The sequence below is a fragment of the Vulpes lagopus genome, chromosome 11 (assembly GCF_018345385.1).
Source record: "Vulpes lagopus strain Blue_001 chromosome 11, ASM1834538v1, whole genome shotgun sequence".
Lineage (NCBI taxonomy): Eukaryota > Metazoa > Chordata > Mammalia > Carnivora > Canidae > Vulpes > Vulpes lagopus.
Window position 1 is genome coordinate 69,296,209 of NC_054834.1, and position 16,267 is coordinate 69,312,475.

General features: G+C 55.7%; 1 protein-coding gene across 3 annotated transcripts in view; it reads right to left on the minus strand.

Moving 5' to 3' along the window:
• Positions 1 to 16,267, minus strand: part of MOB2 (MOB kinase activator 2) — a 78,267-nt gene that overhangs the window by 1,369 nt on the left and 60,631 nt on the right. For 2 of the 3 annotated variants that reach the window (XM_041773728.1, XM_041773726.1), the window contains exons 2-4: positions 8,671 to 8,831; positions 7,993 to 8,086; positions 464 to 588 (exon numbers count right to left, since the gene is read on the minus strand). In XM_041773728.1, the coding sequence (XP_041629662.1) occupies positions 464 to 588; positions 7,993 to 8,086; positions 8,671 to 8,831 (380 nt within the window). Of the gene's footprint in view, positions 1 to 463; positions 589 to 7,992; positions 8,087 to 8,670; positions 8,832 to 16,084; positions 16,255 to 16,267 lie in introns of those variants that run through there. The other variant, XM_041773727.1, reaches the window with a different exon arrangement.

Below are 16,267 nucleotides of genomic sequence, written 5' to 3' on the forward strand. Positions count from 1 at the left end.
AGGTCACTCAAAGTCTGGACTCAGCCCTGGGGTCACATGGGCTTCCCTGGTGGATGCTCTTGGGCTCTCTACATGGCCAGGGTCGCAGAAGAGGACAGGAACCAAGGTGCACAAGTACCTCTGCTGGCCAAGAGCTGCCTTCTGGTAGCTCTGTATTGGCCTAGAGCCCCTGCCAGGACCTGCCCAGGCCAGGACAACACAGCTACTGCTTGCTGGTTGTGAAGCCCCCAGTTAGGTGGACTATAACAGCCCCACTGTACAGGGTGTGTGTGGGGGGGCAGGGGCCACAGATCCCAGAGCCTGGGGTGGGTGGGGTCTTGACCCAGGCTGACCCCTGCCAGAGCACACCTGCCTGGCTTTACAGCCCAGGTCACACAGCTAACCCTGCCCCACAAGCCTGGCCCCTTCCCATTGGCAGCCATGCCTGCCCAGCAAGAAGGAGCGCGCTATAGCAGAGATGTACCATATTTCGTGGGGAACACATCCTCGTCGGTCACCAGCTTCTGCACGGAGCTCATGACAAAATCGACGTACTGGGGAGCAGTGCACTTGACCTTCTTCCCCCGCTCATCGTACCAGTAGTACTGTCTGTGGGGACAGAAAAGGCCAGTCACTATGCCCCTGCAGACACCCAGGCCCCAGCCTCAGGCTGGCCACCAGGGATGGAGGTGTGGCAGCTGTCCAGGCTTCCCCTCCTAGGGCCTCCAGGGGCAGACACACTGTTTCCCACCACCTCGGGCCCCTCAGCTGTGTCCACTGCACCAAAAATTCAGAACAATGTCCAGGACAGAGCACGCCATGTAAACCCAGGTACAAAAATCAACAGAAGGCACGTTCATTTTCTATACCTCGTGGCTGCAAGTTTCATTCCTTTAGGGGATGCGTGTTCTGTATGATCTGAAGGAGCACAGACAGCACAGTCTTCGCTACTGGCCCACCTCTTCCAGAGGCACTGCTGTGACTTGTCAGCCGGGCCTCGACCCTTGGGAACACCTCTGCTCCCCCCACTAGAAGCTACATGCCCTTCATTGGTCCAGTGGGGTGGGAGGGCCAGTCTTCAGTGTGAGCAGCAGGGACACCCGAGACTTCTCATTCTGTGAGTCTAAGCAATGGGACCGAGCAAGTCCCATGTGAGCATGGACTGCCCTCCTGCCCCAGCACTTCTCTCCCCAGCAGAACACACATAGTGCCTGGTGGGCACCCACCTGGCAGCCACCCTGCCCTCCCCACTCTCTGCTCCCGCCTTCCCAGAGGGCTGCTCTGCAGGCTGGCTCACCAAGGACAGGACCCTGGAGCCATAAGAGGGCAGAGGGCAAAGGGTGGTGGAGGGTGAAGGAGGATGAGGCAGGGGGGAGGGTGGTCTATAGTCTGCTCAGGGATGTGGTGCCGTACCTGTGAGTGATCGCATGGCCCGGACTCTGGCCCTCTCATCCCCTGGGTCCAGCCAGGTGATGGGCAGCCTTTGGGCCCCAGGCTTCACATGGACTTCTCCCCTGCCCGGCACTCCCCGCACCGCACACCCCTCATTTTGCAGACTTAATTGGTCTCAGAATCAGCTTAGACTAAGTTCCCCAACCTCAACATCCCACCTTGCTCAGGGGCCCTAGGCTGGCTAGGAGTATACTGCTTGATTTCTTGAGTTCACCAAGTACCCCTGGGTGACAGCCACAAGGTCTAACCCACTCCTACCACCTCTCAGGACAGTGGGGAATCCCCATTTCCCATGGCCATCCTGACCCTGGCCAAGTGACCTCAGGACAGCTCCACTGCCACTGCCTCTGCTCCAGCAAACCCACCTCTACCTCGTAGGAACCAAGTGCTCTGCTCCACCCTGGGCATCTACTAGCATATTTGTGCCACAGGCAGGGAGTGGGGTTGGCTGGCAAGACTGGGGAGAGCATGGCCTCCACATTAACGGGCGGGCCATAAGAGGAGGCCAGCCCCAAGTGGATAAGGGGACACGGCCCAACTGTCCCTCAGCATGAGACCTGCCCACTTGGAGGTGGAAGGTCTGGGGTGTGGTTGGAGCGTGGGGTGGGTCTGCAGAAGGCAGATCTTCTTGCTCCTGGGCTGCTCCTAGGCACTGCCACACACCCACAGGGACAACAGGCTGCACAAGCCCAGTGCCATGTGCCCCACAAGGCCCAGGAATGCGATCAGGCAAGGTTGCTAGTGAAGACAAAGTCCTGAAGAATTTGCAAAACTCTCTGCTTGCCCTCAGGAAGTAAAAATCCAGCAAGGCGCTCGCATCCAAACACCTGCCCTAACATAACACCCTCCCCACACACACGATGGCTTTGCCTGACCCTCCTTCCACCACGCAGACGTCACAGGGTGTGTCAGGTCACCTGAGGACATGTTCTGGGTCACTCTGGACAGCCTGTGGAGTCCCCATGCTGGAAGTGGAACCCGGCTTCTGGGGGCCAGGCTGAGGCCCTTGTCTGCTGTGACATCCAGGGAACAAGGCCCAGTGGCCGGGCAGGTGTCACAGACTCCTGCTCCGACTCCCCTGACTGTCATGATGTTAGATGCACCTGGCCACAGGTGCCCAAGAGTCAGAAAGCACAACTGTTGACTAGAAACCGGGAGACATGTCTCCACAATGTGTAGCCCGGAGAGACCAGCTCCTGAGAGACGGGGAGGACTGCCCCAGCTGTTTGGAAGATGAGACGCTCTGCTTTCAACATTCCTCTTGTTGGTTTTCATTTCTAAATTATCTCGCAGTAAAGAGGACACATTCTGGCATGCAGTCCCACGCATTTCACCCATCCAGATGGCCGGGTACCTCCCACAGCCAAGCACAGCTCACACTGCCCTTCTCAGCCACGGCCTCCCACCCCGGCCCCCAGTCCATTCCCAGCACAGCAGGGATGGCCCCTGGAGAATGCCATGTGATCCAGCCCATCTCGGGGTGCATGCCCGTGGTCCCTGCCTCCTTACTGCTGAGGTGAGCTCCAGCACCCAGGTGCCAGTGTGTCCAGCTGTTTGCCTGCTGGAAGACATCTGGGTCATTTCCAGTCTGGGACAATAATGGCTTAGGCTGTTATAAATGCTCCTGGGCAGGTTTCTCTGTGAGCACAAGCTCTCAATTCTCTAAGGTGGGCACTCAAGACTGCTGGGCCTACACTCCTGGACTGGAGTGCATCCCTCCATATGCATCCCTCCACTGCTCTGCCGCCCACATCCTCGCCAGCACCAGGCATTTGAAGCAGGTGCCGTCACAGAAAAGTCTGAATCCCTATCCCCCCACCTGTTGCTCAAGGGTGCTCTCCTATGTCCTCTCTGCTCACCTGTGTGTCCAGGCCCTGGCCCACTGGTGATGCGTTCGGGGTCTCACAAGGGTTCCCCACACACTCTGGACACTGATCCCTTCTCAGTTATATGACTAGCCCATGGTTTCTCACAGCGAAAGTTAGAAATGTTGATTATGCCTGATTTACTGACTCCTTCACATCAATGAGCCAGGAGCTCTTCACCTAGCACTAGGTTATGAAAATGTGTCTTCTTCCAATAAAAGTTTTAGTAAATTTTGGCATAAAGTGTGGGGTTTCGGTCAAGATTCACTTTTTTTTTCTTTTCTTGCACACAGACGACTGGTTTTTCTAGCAGCGTTAGTTAAAAAGATTATCCTTTCTGCATTGAATTTTTTTATATCTTTGTCACAAAGCAAAGGGCCACATTTGTGTGGGTCTTAGGCCTATTTCTGGACTCTGTATTGTTACCTTGACGTGTCCATTTTGCCAGCACCACGCTGTCCAGATTACTGCAGCTGGACAGTGATTACAATTGGGCAGTGGATTCTTCCAGCCTCACTGCTCTTTCTTCAACACTGTCGTCACCGTATCTGTGACTGTGCCTTACTATGCCCAGGCCAGAGTGGCCTTGACTCTTCTCACCGAGACGGTAGGAAATGAGCAGATGGACCTGGGAGCACCACCCTCCAGTGGAGCATGTCTCCATGTGTGTGTGCATGCGTGCCTCTCAGCTCCACTGTCCAGCATCTCAGCTTCCCAAGTTCATCCTGAGCATCTCGTCATCCGTGGGGCTGTTGTACGTGGTGCGGTTCTCTTAGTTTGGGGCTCAAAGCAGGCACTGCTCAGGGTTTTCTACACAGATGACCACGCTGTATACAGCAACAGAGGCACTCCTAGTTCTTCCTGTCCACGTGATACCTTCTGCTTCTGGTTTCTTGCCGTACTGCACTGCCCATCTTCAGTGAAGTTTGGTATTTTGCTCTTACCATGGGATTGGGCCATTTAAACTGTCCAATTTACGTACGTAGGGATTTTAGGTATGTTTCCTTAATAACTCCTTAATAACTCCTCAGTTTATAGAGACACCCCTTTCATTCCTGATACAGATACTCTGTACCTTTTCTGTTTGTCGATCTTGCTAAAGGCTTACCAATTTTATTGATCTTTTCAAGAAACCAGCTTCTGGTTTCACTGATTTTCCGGTTTTCAGAAATCCATTTGTATTATATCTACTCTATTATTTCTTTCCTTCCGTTCAATTTGGGCTTATTTTCTTCTTCTTTTTCCAGTTTCTTCATATGGCAGCTTAGATCCCTGATCTGAGATTCTTCTCCTGCAACAAACATGTAACCCTATAAATTCCCCTTGAACCTCTGCTGTAGCCTGCATCCCACCACGGCAGGTAGGCTGCATTTTCATTTGTGCTCATTTTCAAACATTTCTCATTCTTCTCTAACCCATGGATTATTTAGAAATGTGCTCATTTCCAAGTGTTTGGAGATTTTCCTGTTTTCTTTCTGTTACTGATTCTAGTCTAATTCCAGATGGTCAGATGATGAATGCAGTACGGTTCTGATTCTTCTGAGTTTTGAAGGGCTGTTTTGTGAGGTGGGATGCGATCGACTTTAGTGACTGACCCATGTGCACTTGACAGAGGGTCCCTTGCTGCAGAGGGTGACATGCATCGAGCCCTGTTGGCTGGTGTCCTTGCTGACTTGCTGCCTACCAGCACCATCTGCCTCCAAGAAGGGACCTGAAATCTCCCACTCTGACGTGATCTGTGTCCGTTTTCTCAGTTCTGTCCACTTACTTTGTGTAAACACTGCTGCTTGGTGCACACATGTGCAAAATCAATACTTCTGGACTGACTCTTCTGTGAATATGCCATCTTCCTTATCACTTGTCCTCTACCTTGCTCGGAGGTCTACCATGTCTGGGGTTAATAGAGCCACTGCAGTTTTCCTCTGATCGATGCTTTATTGGTATATCTCCTCCATCCTTTTCGTTTTAACCTACAGACGTCACTGTGACTGTGGTGCAGCTGGCTCAGTTTGAAAACCCTCTCCTGCAAAGCGGAGGCCTGTCATGTGTGGTCTCACAATCCCTGGTCTCAGGTCCTCATGGTCAGCTGCCTCCTCCTGACACGGTATCAGAAAGCTGAGAAGGACTAAACAGCACATCCTGCTGCCTGCATCCATCCCCGTCCTCCAGCATACCACGTGGGCATTTGATCATCACATGTTATCACAAGAAGAAAGTGGGTGCAGTGCAGTAAGAGCTCTCTCTCTCTCTCTCTCTCTCTCTCGAGAGAGAGAGAGAGATTACATTCACCTCTTATTCAATTGTCCCATTTTACAACTAGTTATTAGTGTTCATCTCTGTTTCTAATTTATCAATGAAATTTTACTACAAGGCATGAATGCATTGGAAAAACAGCACATGTAGGGGTCAGTCTGGCTGATGGCAGACCCTGTATCTCAGCTGTGCCATCAGCACATCTGCACCTCTGACATTTATGGATATTTCGGGTGTGTCTGAATTTAAGTTTACCATCTTTCATTTACTACCTGTTCCCTTTGGTTCTTGTCCCCCACAAATTCTCTTTCCTGCCTGCTTTTGAGCTATGTTTTAGTGTTTCCTTTTAGTTTGCCAATCATGACTTCAACTACATCATTAACATAACTATTTAGAAGTTGACAACAGGAGTATAAAATACACACACTGCTGTTTTCAGCACCAACCTCCAGCCACTCCAGCAGGAGCACCCAGAGCCCAGCCTGCCACAGTCCCCTCTACTGTGATCCATCAGATAGGCAGGGCTCAAAGTGCCCAACAGGATGGCTCCTCTGGGGCAGGTCTGCTTGCAGCAGTTCCCCTGGGGCAGGTCTACCAGCTGTGGATGCTCTGGGTCTTCCTCCATCTGAGAAAGGTCCGTATCTCACCTACAACCCTGACTGACATGTTTGCTGGAAGGACGACTTCGGGGTGACTGCTCTTTCCTTCCCAAGTTTTAAAAACATGGCAGAGCTTCCTTGTGGCCCAAGGCTTCTGATGAGCGCTGTGGCAATCTGCCTGTGTCCTGGGGGGACGCGGTGCTGCTGGCTTTGGCCTAGGATTTCTCCTGGCACAGTTTTGTTATGATGTGTCTGTGTGTGGGCTCATCACTTGGCCTACTTGGAGTTCTTTCAGCTTCTTGAATATGTAGGTTTGTGTCTGCCAAGCTTGGAAAGCTTCCAGCCATTACCTCTTTAAACATATTCTCCATGTGGCCCTTTCTCATCACCCTCTGGGACTCCAACATGACCCCCTGGTTTCCATGTCTGGGCCCTAGGCAGACACACTGGTCCTGGGGCAGCATGCAGCTCTGGCAAACCCACCCTTTTCTCTTCCACTGACTAGATGTCGAACAACTGCTAGGAAAGCAGTAAAGCAGGCCAGGCCCTGGAAGCCTAAACACTCTGGGGAAGGCAGCTGCAGTTGAGATGAATGAGAAGATTCCCAGTCTCATACCCAGCTCTACACTCTTTCACAGAGTCTCTTCTCAAACACAGTGATACGGAGGGCATGTGGGAGAAGAAACCAGGTTCCCAACCTGCCCACCCACCAGGCCACCTCTGACACCGCTGGGTCAGACATAGCCAGCAAGTGTCCTCTGGAGCATACCACACACACGGCAGCTCTACAACACTGTCCTGCCCACCTCCAGCATCTACTGCTGGGTGGTTTCCTTTACTGAGGGTACTTCCCTCACACATGAATATCCTCTCCACAACTTGCCTACCCCACCCTTCCCTGGGTGACAGAGTGGAGAGCCAGCTGCGGTCTACATTTGCTCCCATGGGACAAGACCCTAAGCTGTGACATACTAGGGCCACAAGAGTGGGGTCTGGCCAGGCTGAGAGTCAGGACCTCAGTGGGCCCTCAGTGATGGCAGAGCTCCATTTGCCTGCATCTTAGCTGGGTCTGTGCCCAGGAGCCTGGCCAACAGCATCTGTGGGCAGGCAGTGAACTCAGTATAGTACGCATTTGTGCATTCACCAGCAGAGGCCAGCAGCTCATGTGCACCTGCATCAGCTCCTGACCTAGAGCCCCAACGATAAATAGGAGGTGTGAGAAAGGAGCTTCCGTGCCTCCTTGTCAGTCACAACTGCCCCAGGTTGAGGTCCAACTCACTCGGCCTCCTATTTGTAGCCACCTTCCACTCCATCTGCTATGAGGGGCCAGTGGCAAGCCTGTGCTGTGCGGTGGCTCTCCTATCTACACCCCAATCAGGAGATGCAGGGTGCCCCAAAGCCCCTTAGGGGTACCTGCCTACTGAGGACACAAACGTGCACAAGCTTCCAGAAGAGAGTGGCCAGCACCCAGGCCCCAGCCAATGCAGAAGGCAACCAGTGCCTTTCTCCACCCAGTTCCTCCCTATCCCCTTCCTTACTCCCTCCACACAGAGCAGGAGCTCTCGGGGAAAAGCCATCCTTCAACTGGACAACTAAGTGAAGTAGAGAAGGACCTGCAGCTTCATGATGCTCTGCTGTCTAGGAAACCAACCTAGGTGTATACTGTGGAAAACAGCCTAGCCCCGAGAACTCACCCCGTACCCCAGCAGGACCCACACAACTGAGGGCCTCCCCTGACGGGGCTCAGCCTCTGGTGTCCCTGCCCCACAGGACACTGTTGAGGAGGACCCCATGCCACCAGGAGACCCTGCGAGGGTGCCACGCTGCAGCCAGGCAGTACTCACGTGTTGCACACGGCCATCGTCTGGCATGCCTCCCCTGTGCAGAACTCTGAGATGGTGCTGTACTGCAGGTTGACGTGGTGGAAAAATGTGGTGGCTGTGAGAGAAGAGAAGGACCAGGTGTGAAAACCACCTCTGCAGAATCGTTCCACGTCCCCAGTGCCCTGAAGGCTCAGGAGGTGCAGCGCTTCTTCCCTTGGACCCCAGGGCAGCCAGCACATGCCACAGACCAGAAAGACACATCCCAGTGCAGAGCACCAGCCCTGGAAGCTGGCCGTGAGCCACTGTCGTGCAGGCTTGGCATGTGTTTGGACAGCGCCAAACTGGGCAGAGAGCCAGCGGCCATCTAGATGGAGTCCCCTCTGCAAGGGGCGGGGCAGGCAGACATGCTGTGAGCCCCAGGCCTGCCTGGTGGCTGGAGGTGAGATCCACCCTCCCCTCCCACAGGCCATGGCCTTCCCATGACCTTGGCACTGCTAGCCTTGCAGCCACACACCCGCACCACAGAGACTCCCAGCACTGCTAGCCCATCCCCGGTTCTGCCAGGACCTATTCCAGGTCTTGGTGTTGTGGGAGACCCTAAGTGCACGGCAGGGCCAGCCACCAGCTCTGGGGAATCCTCAAGGAAGTGACCAACGGCAGCAGCTGTGGTGTCCTTCCCCACCCCGTGCCCACACGCACTATTGCTTGCCAGCCACTCGTTCAGGTCGATCTCCCGGGGCAGTACCACCAGCTCCTTAAAGCCGACGTCAGTGATTCTGGACTTGGTGTACTCTGGTTCCAGGTACATCTTCTTCTCCTCTGTAGCAGGCTTCTTTCCATTGGGCTTTGCTTTAGACTTCCTGCCAGAGAGAAGGGAGCAGAGGGTCACTGCATGACAAGCACAGGCATGGGGGCCACGAGCTAGGTCCTAGGACAGGAGCGGGGCTGTCCCCGCTAGGGGGACACCCCAGGAGATTCTGCTCCCACTGGGCGCCAGGAGTGGAAGGAAGCTGCCCCGTGTCTGTGCCCTCCTCTGCCATTATCAGGGGCCTATGGCCTGACTAGCCAAGCCATCCCGTCACCACAAGGGGAGAGTGGGATGCAGAGACACAGGCCAGAGGCCTGATGCCATAGGGCCAAACCCGGAACCAACTACAGGCAGGTGGCTCTGAGCCCACTGAAGGGGAGGGTAGTGGCCACACTTGTCAGGCTCTACCCCGCCCCTGTCCCCCCCCCCCCCCCACGCATGACTTGGCAGCTGCCTTGGCCCACAGGGTGGCCAGGTAGAACACAGAGATGAGCTTCCCTGGCCCAGCTCCTGATCCTTCGTGCAGACAATTCAGCCAATCGAGCCACCTGCCCTCAGAGCACCCCCATGCATGACAGCTGGGGCTCCCGTGCACAACCCTGTCCTGCTCCCCTGGGCTCCATCCCAAGCACATGGTGTAGGTTCTGGGCAGGGGCAGAGAGGTTAGCATGAACCAGGCATTACAGAGATCTGCTCACGTGACCACTTTGCACCAAAAGTTTTTTTGCTGAGAAAAATAGTTATTTTCCATAAAAATACAGTCATACAGAATGATCTTGTTATAGCTATTTTTATGGGACTAAATACAGATTTTTGAAATGTCTGTTTTCATTCAAATCTAATGAGCATCGGTAGCTAATAAGCCCCATAAATCAAAGTTCTTGGTGCTGAGAGGGCCCTCTCCTTGGTGGGGGAGCCCTGGGCCCCAAACCAGCCTCCCGCCAGCCTCCCAGAGGCCAGAGCCAGGGCCATGGTGTGTGCAACCTAGGTAAAGAAACCAGATGGAATGTTCCCTAAGAGGGAAGGGTGACCAACACAGTGGCCCAGAGCCTACAGCTGGGAACACGGCCCAGGCTGGGTCTGTCATAAGTCACCGAATGTCCTACTGGAGCACACCGTGGGCAAAGGTGCCTTGGAGCAGAGGACGTCATGGAGGGTCACGTGCAGACACAGCCCCTCCCGGCAGCGACTATCCAATGTGGAGGTACAAGGGGACCTCCTGCCGTTTGGGTAGCTGCTCAGAGCACTGCTGTAATCCTTCTGCGCCTGCAGAGACCCGCCAACGTTTTAGGGTTCAGAATTGGGTTCCCAGGGGAAAGTCTGAGAAACTAAAGAAAATACCTAATGGCATGAATGAGCCTCTTGGTTCTTAGTTGGACAAGTGAAATCTTCAGTGGCACACACTGACTCGTGGAAACAAACTGAAAATCAACACTATTGGGAAGTCTTACTGACCAGAAAAGGCCACCTTTGGCTATAAACTCTCAAAGATGGGCCCTCCCCACCCTAGGCACAGAGCCTCAGGGGAAGTGTGTGCATCTGCCCTGGGGACAGAACAAGACAGCTAGAGGCCTCGGAGTTCCAGGAGACACCTGCTGAGAGCCCCCCATCCTGCTCTGTAGTGGTGAGAGGTGGGAGTGAGCATGCCCCTGCCATGGCAAACCAGCGGGCCCTACTGTCAGGACAGCCACAGCCCATGGTACCAGGGGCCACCTTCCTCCACTTGGCCCCTGCAAACTTGGAGGGCTGTGGTTAGGGTGCTAGCAGGGCCAGAAGGCTGGGGGGCAGGCAGGCTGAGGACCTGGACTTGGGACCGGCATTCTTGGCCAGGCCCCACCTGCTCATGTCCTCAAGGTCTGTGACACCTACAGAAGGAGAAGCAAACCAGCTCACTCCTGGCCTCTGTCTCTGGCCCAGCTGCCCAAGTGGGAATGCACGGTGGGTCTTGGCTAGGGCACAGCCTAGTGGTGGCTGAGCTGGACGCTGCCATCTTAAGGACTCAGGGCACCCAGATCCCTGTGCACCCCTCCCACCCCAGTCCAGTAGGGGCGAAAGGTCTCTGCAGCTCCCTGACCCTGTCCTTTTCTTCTTCTGTTTTGAAAAGTTGCTAGCGGTTTATTTAAGAGAAACAGGAAGGAAAAATGCTCCCTGAATGCCAGGGAGATGTTTTTCCTCAGCTTCTCAGCAAATCTTCTCCTTAAAAGGCGATGTGTGCTCAGCCTCCTGGAGCACCACTGGGAGTGGCCAATGCCACGCAGGGCCACAGTGTCCTGGGGACAGGGTGGGACGGACACCCCTGACCTAGAGCTGCCAGCGCTGCGTGGGTAACTGGAACAACCTCTGTTATATACACATCTGCAGTGAGCACTTCAGGGGTCCCTTGGCCAAGGGGCTAAGTTCACTGGAGACAAATGTGGACACATGCTTCTCAGGGCCCTGCGGTCCCCTGGCCCAGGTTCCCACCCTTCCCAAGAGCATGCACAGGAAACATTGGCCCTGGGAGGGCTCTGCTCACTCCCTCAGATATTCCCTCAGGAAACGGTGGGCAGGCCACTTGGCTCCCTGCCCCCTGCTCTTCTCCTGACTCTGGTCTCCACTACTGAGTCACATGCCACCCTATCAGAAAGCTTTAAGTTGCCTGTGAGAGCTCCTGTGCCCATAGCCCCTGGCACAAGGGACCAGCACACAGGATGCACCTTCCACCTGTGCCAGTTCTGCTCTGCCCACGCCCCACCAAACATCCATCTGCTGGGCAGACTCGCTGCTCTGCATCCAGCCCAATCTGACCCCACCCGCTCCCTGGTGCTCTATGTACACACCTGCCCACACCTCACTCTGACTCACACCTGGCTAGGACCACATGCTGGGCCTCGACCTCTGGGTCTAGGGGGTCCTATGATCACACGTGTAGGGAGGGCACCCATGGGGGCCTGAGCTGCAAAGCTGGCTGTCTGACCACCTCCTTGCCCTGCCATTCAGGAACCATGGTACCAAGTGACGTGAGGACGAGGCATCAGAACCAGCATCGGGGCAGCTGTTACTGGAACAGCCACAGGCAGAGCAGCAGCAGGAACCACCTTGGCACAAAACGTCACTGGAGTCTCACAAGGACCCGTTTGGGGATGCTGCCTCAGGAAGGGTGTGACACTCTCGTGCTAGGGAGTCCATTACCAGGGGACACTGCAAGCCCCTTTAGGCCAACTTTCCAAGGGCCAGATGGGCAGCCTCAGGAGGATGTGGGCTGCGATGTGTATGGTCAGAAGGCCTCAGCCTCCTCACCTTTCTCCCCTACTGCTGTCCACATCTGTTCTCCTGTAACAGGCTGAGTGGACAGGTGCATACCAGGCCCGCCAAGCTTGACTTCTCCAAGCTGGTTCCCCTGTTCCCATTATCCAGGGCTGGCCTGGGACCCCTGGACATTGGTGCAGTTTGGGACAACCCTTCTGCCAGGCCTGCCAGCCCAGACTTCCGTGGAGCCTGGGCATGGAGTCAGTTTTCTTTCCTTCAGTCCCACAGGTAGGCAGCAGATGATGGGTACTGACCCACAGGTGGCAGGACAAGGTACAAACAAGGGCCCCTGTGCCAGAGTGGTCCCACAAGCCCAGCCACACTGGGTCCTTCCCACCCCAAGTTCTGTCCCATCCCCTGCCAAGCCACTTGGCCCCCCTGGGTGGCAAAATTGGCCCTGGCCCTGGCCCAGCCCCATTCCTCTGCTGCCAGCAGCAGTGGACCTGAGATTTCAGAAAACACCTTGTGGCTTCAAGGTGAACAGGCTATGTGACACCTGTCCCTGTGGCCACACAGGTAGAGAAAACAAGACCCTGTGTCCCCCGCCCCACAGGCACTGTGCTCTGGAGTAGACTCTACTCAGGCAAGGCCCAGAGGTCTACTGGGGAGCCACACAGCTGGGTTCCTCTTCTCTGGCTCTCCCCCTTACTGCTCACTGGAACCCCCACAGTAGCAGTGATAGGCTGAGTCCCAGGCATGGAGTTGCTCTGAAGGGACCAGAAGGTGGACACAAGGCTTTGGCGTGCCACAGGGCCTGCTGGCACTTCAGGGAGGAGTACGGCCACAGACACATGCAGAGAACCCCAAAAGCACCTATATACTGCTCCTGGTCTACCAGGTGGGCTTCAAGGCTGGGCCATTCATTTGGGAGGGGCCCAGGCTCCACCGATAGCGCTTTTGTACTGTCTCTCACATCGGTGGGTGCCCACCCAGTAGCCTCACCCCTTGCTTGCCCCACCCCCACCCCCACACCTTACCACCACCGCAGTAGTAGCCATACTCTGGGCATAGGCCCAGCAGGGTCCCTCTGCCCATGGCTTGGCCTGACACACTTCCCATCCAATGTCACACCACAGTCCCACCAAGAAGGCCCCTCAGTGTGAGCTGGCATGGACACGTAATACATCCACACCGAGCAAGGTGATCCAAGTGTGTGGGAGTGATGTCCGCCCGACAGACTGGGAAGGGTCTGTCGGCCACAGGAGAGGTGTCTCCCCTAAGGATGCAGACACACTGCAAGGGATCCATTGCCCAGGAGCACCTGCGGATGGGCTGCAGCTGAGGGAGCACTGCCTGTGCTGATGTGGTGAGCAGTCAGCTCAACCCCAAGGGCTGGCCCCCATGGGCAGATGCAGTAACGCCCCCGCTGGCACAGCCCCACCATCTAGGAGCTGTAAGTACATGTCAGGTTTGGAACACGGGATGCCTCCTTACAGCCTAAGCCATGCTGGGGCAAGGGGAAGCTGGCTCCCAGGCACAGAGTGAGGCCAGGTGTATGCAGCAAGCAGGTGCTGAGCCAGGAGAAGAGATGGGCAGGACAGGTGGAGACCCCGGTCTTTCCTCAGAGCCCTGCTCAGCCTGCTGTCCCTCAACCTGACTCCGGCGGTGCTCCCTGGATGCTGGCATCCCAGAACAGCTGAGGTTCTGGCTGGAATGGAGGCCGAGCAGATGGAGGAAGGGCCCCGTGGGAAGTCGACAGAAGCGTGAGATCCTGACCCTGCAGGAGGTAGCTCTATGAGATGGAGAGCAAAAGGCCAGGTTACGGGGACCCTATGGATGGATACATGGACGGCAGACCCATGGGCACAGAGGCCCCACAGAAAGTGCGTCACAGAAACAGAGCCTGTGCTGGTGGTGGTGGTCTGGGAAGGGAAGGACCTGTGGGGAGGGCATCTGAGGACTGAGAAAGCAGGAGCAGGGTGCCCACCTTCCTGGGTGCAGCCCATCACTCCCTGCTAACAGGTAACTCCCAAGCCCAGGCTTGCCAAGAGCAGCTCTTTGGGGATCAAGAGCAGCCTCTAGGTTACGCGCACAGGACTCCCTACTCCCCAGGGGGCAACAGGGCCCCAAGCCCAGGCTCCTCCTGACCTTCCCAGGACAGTGATAAGGGCACGGGCTCCACAGGGATGGCATTGACAGCACTGTCACCCCAGATGGCCCACCAGCAGGGTCAGACATCTCCCTCAACCCCAGAGTGAAAACCCTAGGGCTTAGCACCACTCCCAACCCCAAGTTTCTGATGTGGCAGGTCTGAAAACCACTTCTGACATGTGAGGTGCCCTGCATATATTGCGTTCTTGCCGCTCCTGGTGCCCTGGTGTCACTATACTTCTTCCTGTCACAGAGCTTTGGAAACCAAACGCTAGGAAGATCCCCCCGGGGACTCCCATCAAATCCCCATGGGCTACAACTGGCCAGGTACTGTGGAGAGGGACGCACAGGTTATTTTTCTTCTTGGTTTAACTGCCTGGCAGTCAACACCCCCAAACAATGCACGCTTTCACAAACCTTTGTGTCCCCTACAAAACGAGAGCCACCAAGATGGAAAAAGCCACAGAGGACTGAGAAAGGTACACAGACATCGCAGACTGAACGTCCACGTGAGTCAGGTGCTGCTGCATGCTGTCTGACCAAGAACCCAAGCCACAGTGTTTGCTCAGAGTACGAATTTTACGTTCACTTTTCCATTGGCAGAGTAAGTACTCTTCCCGTGACCTGGGCTGCAAAGTCACCTCCACCGTGAAGTCCTCTCAGATCTCCCCAATAAGAAGGGCCTGGGCCTCTAGTCTCCCACAGCAGCATGCTGCTGCCCAGCCGGGGCAGGCTAGCCTCTGTCTTCTGCAGAGCCCCCTCCCACCATGTACATGCACACAGGCGTTCACATGCCCATGCAGGCACCCACCATGCCCTCCACATTGCCAGTGATAGGTCTTGTCCCTGATGTGAACCAAAGACCTGGAGGGGAGCACCCTCAGCTTGTCCACATTTCCAGATCTCACACCTTAGCATTATAAAGGCCAGCTTGGGCCAGCTAACAGCCAGCCAGCTAACAGCTTGGCTCTCTGCTTGGAATTCCCCGTGTGGCACACACATGATGGTGGGTGGCACAGACATGCACTCGGTCCCTCCATGCCAGCCACCACCAGCTGGGCTGTGCTACCTGTCAGACCCCTGGCAAGAGGCCTGCTCAGCTCGGTTACACTTAAACACAGAATTGGAAAAGCAAGAGACATTTACTCTCAGTTTTAAAATGACGACCTACTAAAGTCTCAGGTGAATGTGAGATATCGTATCAGTCTAGCCGGGACACTCGGGATGCTGACTCTGGCCGCACTTCTAAGCCCTGCACTGCCCCACAGCTCTGAGCAGGCCTGCCCACCTCTAACGGCCAGCTCGGCCCACTGCTGCCGCCAGCTGATCCCACGCCTACACCCTCCCACCAGTAGGCCACACGCTCTGCCCAGCACCTGACATGGCTTCTCCTCAGACACAGAAATGGCCCTGGAGTGAGTTTCTCTAGACCCCTCTGCAGGTCAGAAAAAGAAACTTAAAAAGCTGTCAGAAATGACTTTCCTGGCAACCCGCACCTCCTTGAGCAGACAGCTGCAGCCCAGGTCAGGTCTCTGGACAAGGCTACTCATGGAGAGCTTCCGGTTGTCCAGCCGGGGACAACGGGACAGACACCCTGCCAGTCTGGCAGGCTCAGGAGAGGGCAAGGCAGGACCGCCATGGGAGATGGGTCACTGCTGGGCCGCCTTTTCAACCAGACCCTCCAGGGGGGAGCTTCCTCCCATAAGCAACAGGAAGTACAGGCATTTAGGGAAAACCTGACTCCAAAGTTCCTGAGTCAATCAAGTCCCCCCTCCCCCCCGCCCCCCCCCCCCCCGCCCTGCCAGGAGCTGCATATAGCCAGGACCTTTGTTGGGAGAGTAGCAATCACAGCACTCCTCCCCAGGCTGACCCCTGGGCAGGGCTAGGGACAGTGAGACAGTCCCCACCACCCCCTGCCCAACTCACCTGAGCACTTTGCCAACAGCCTGAAGCACCATTTTGCAGCTGAGTCCAGTTTTGGGGGGCTGGCTGAGCAGAGCTCGGTCTGTGGGGAGGCTGCTGTGATCTCCAAGCATGGTGGGGCAACGCAGAAACGGGGAAAGTGGGAGCCACGGCACTGGACTGCCGCTCCCTCCTCCCTCCCTCCCT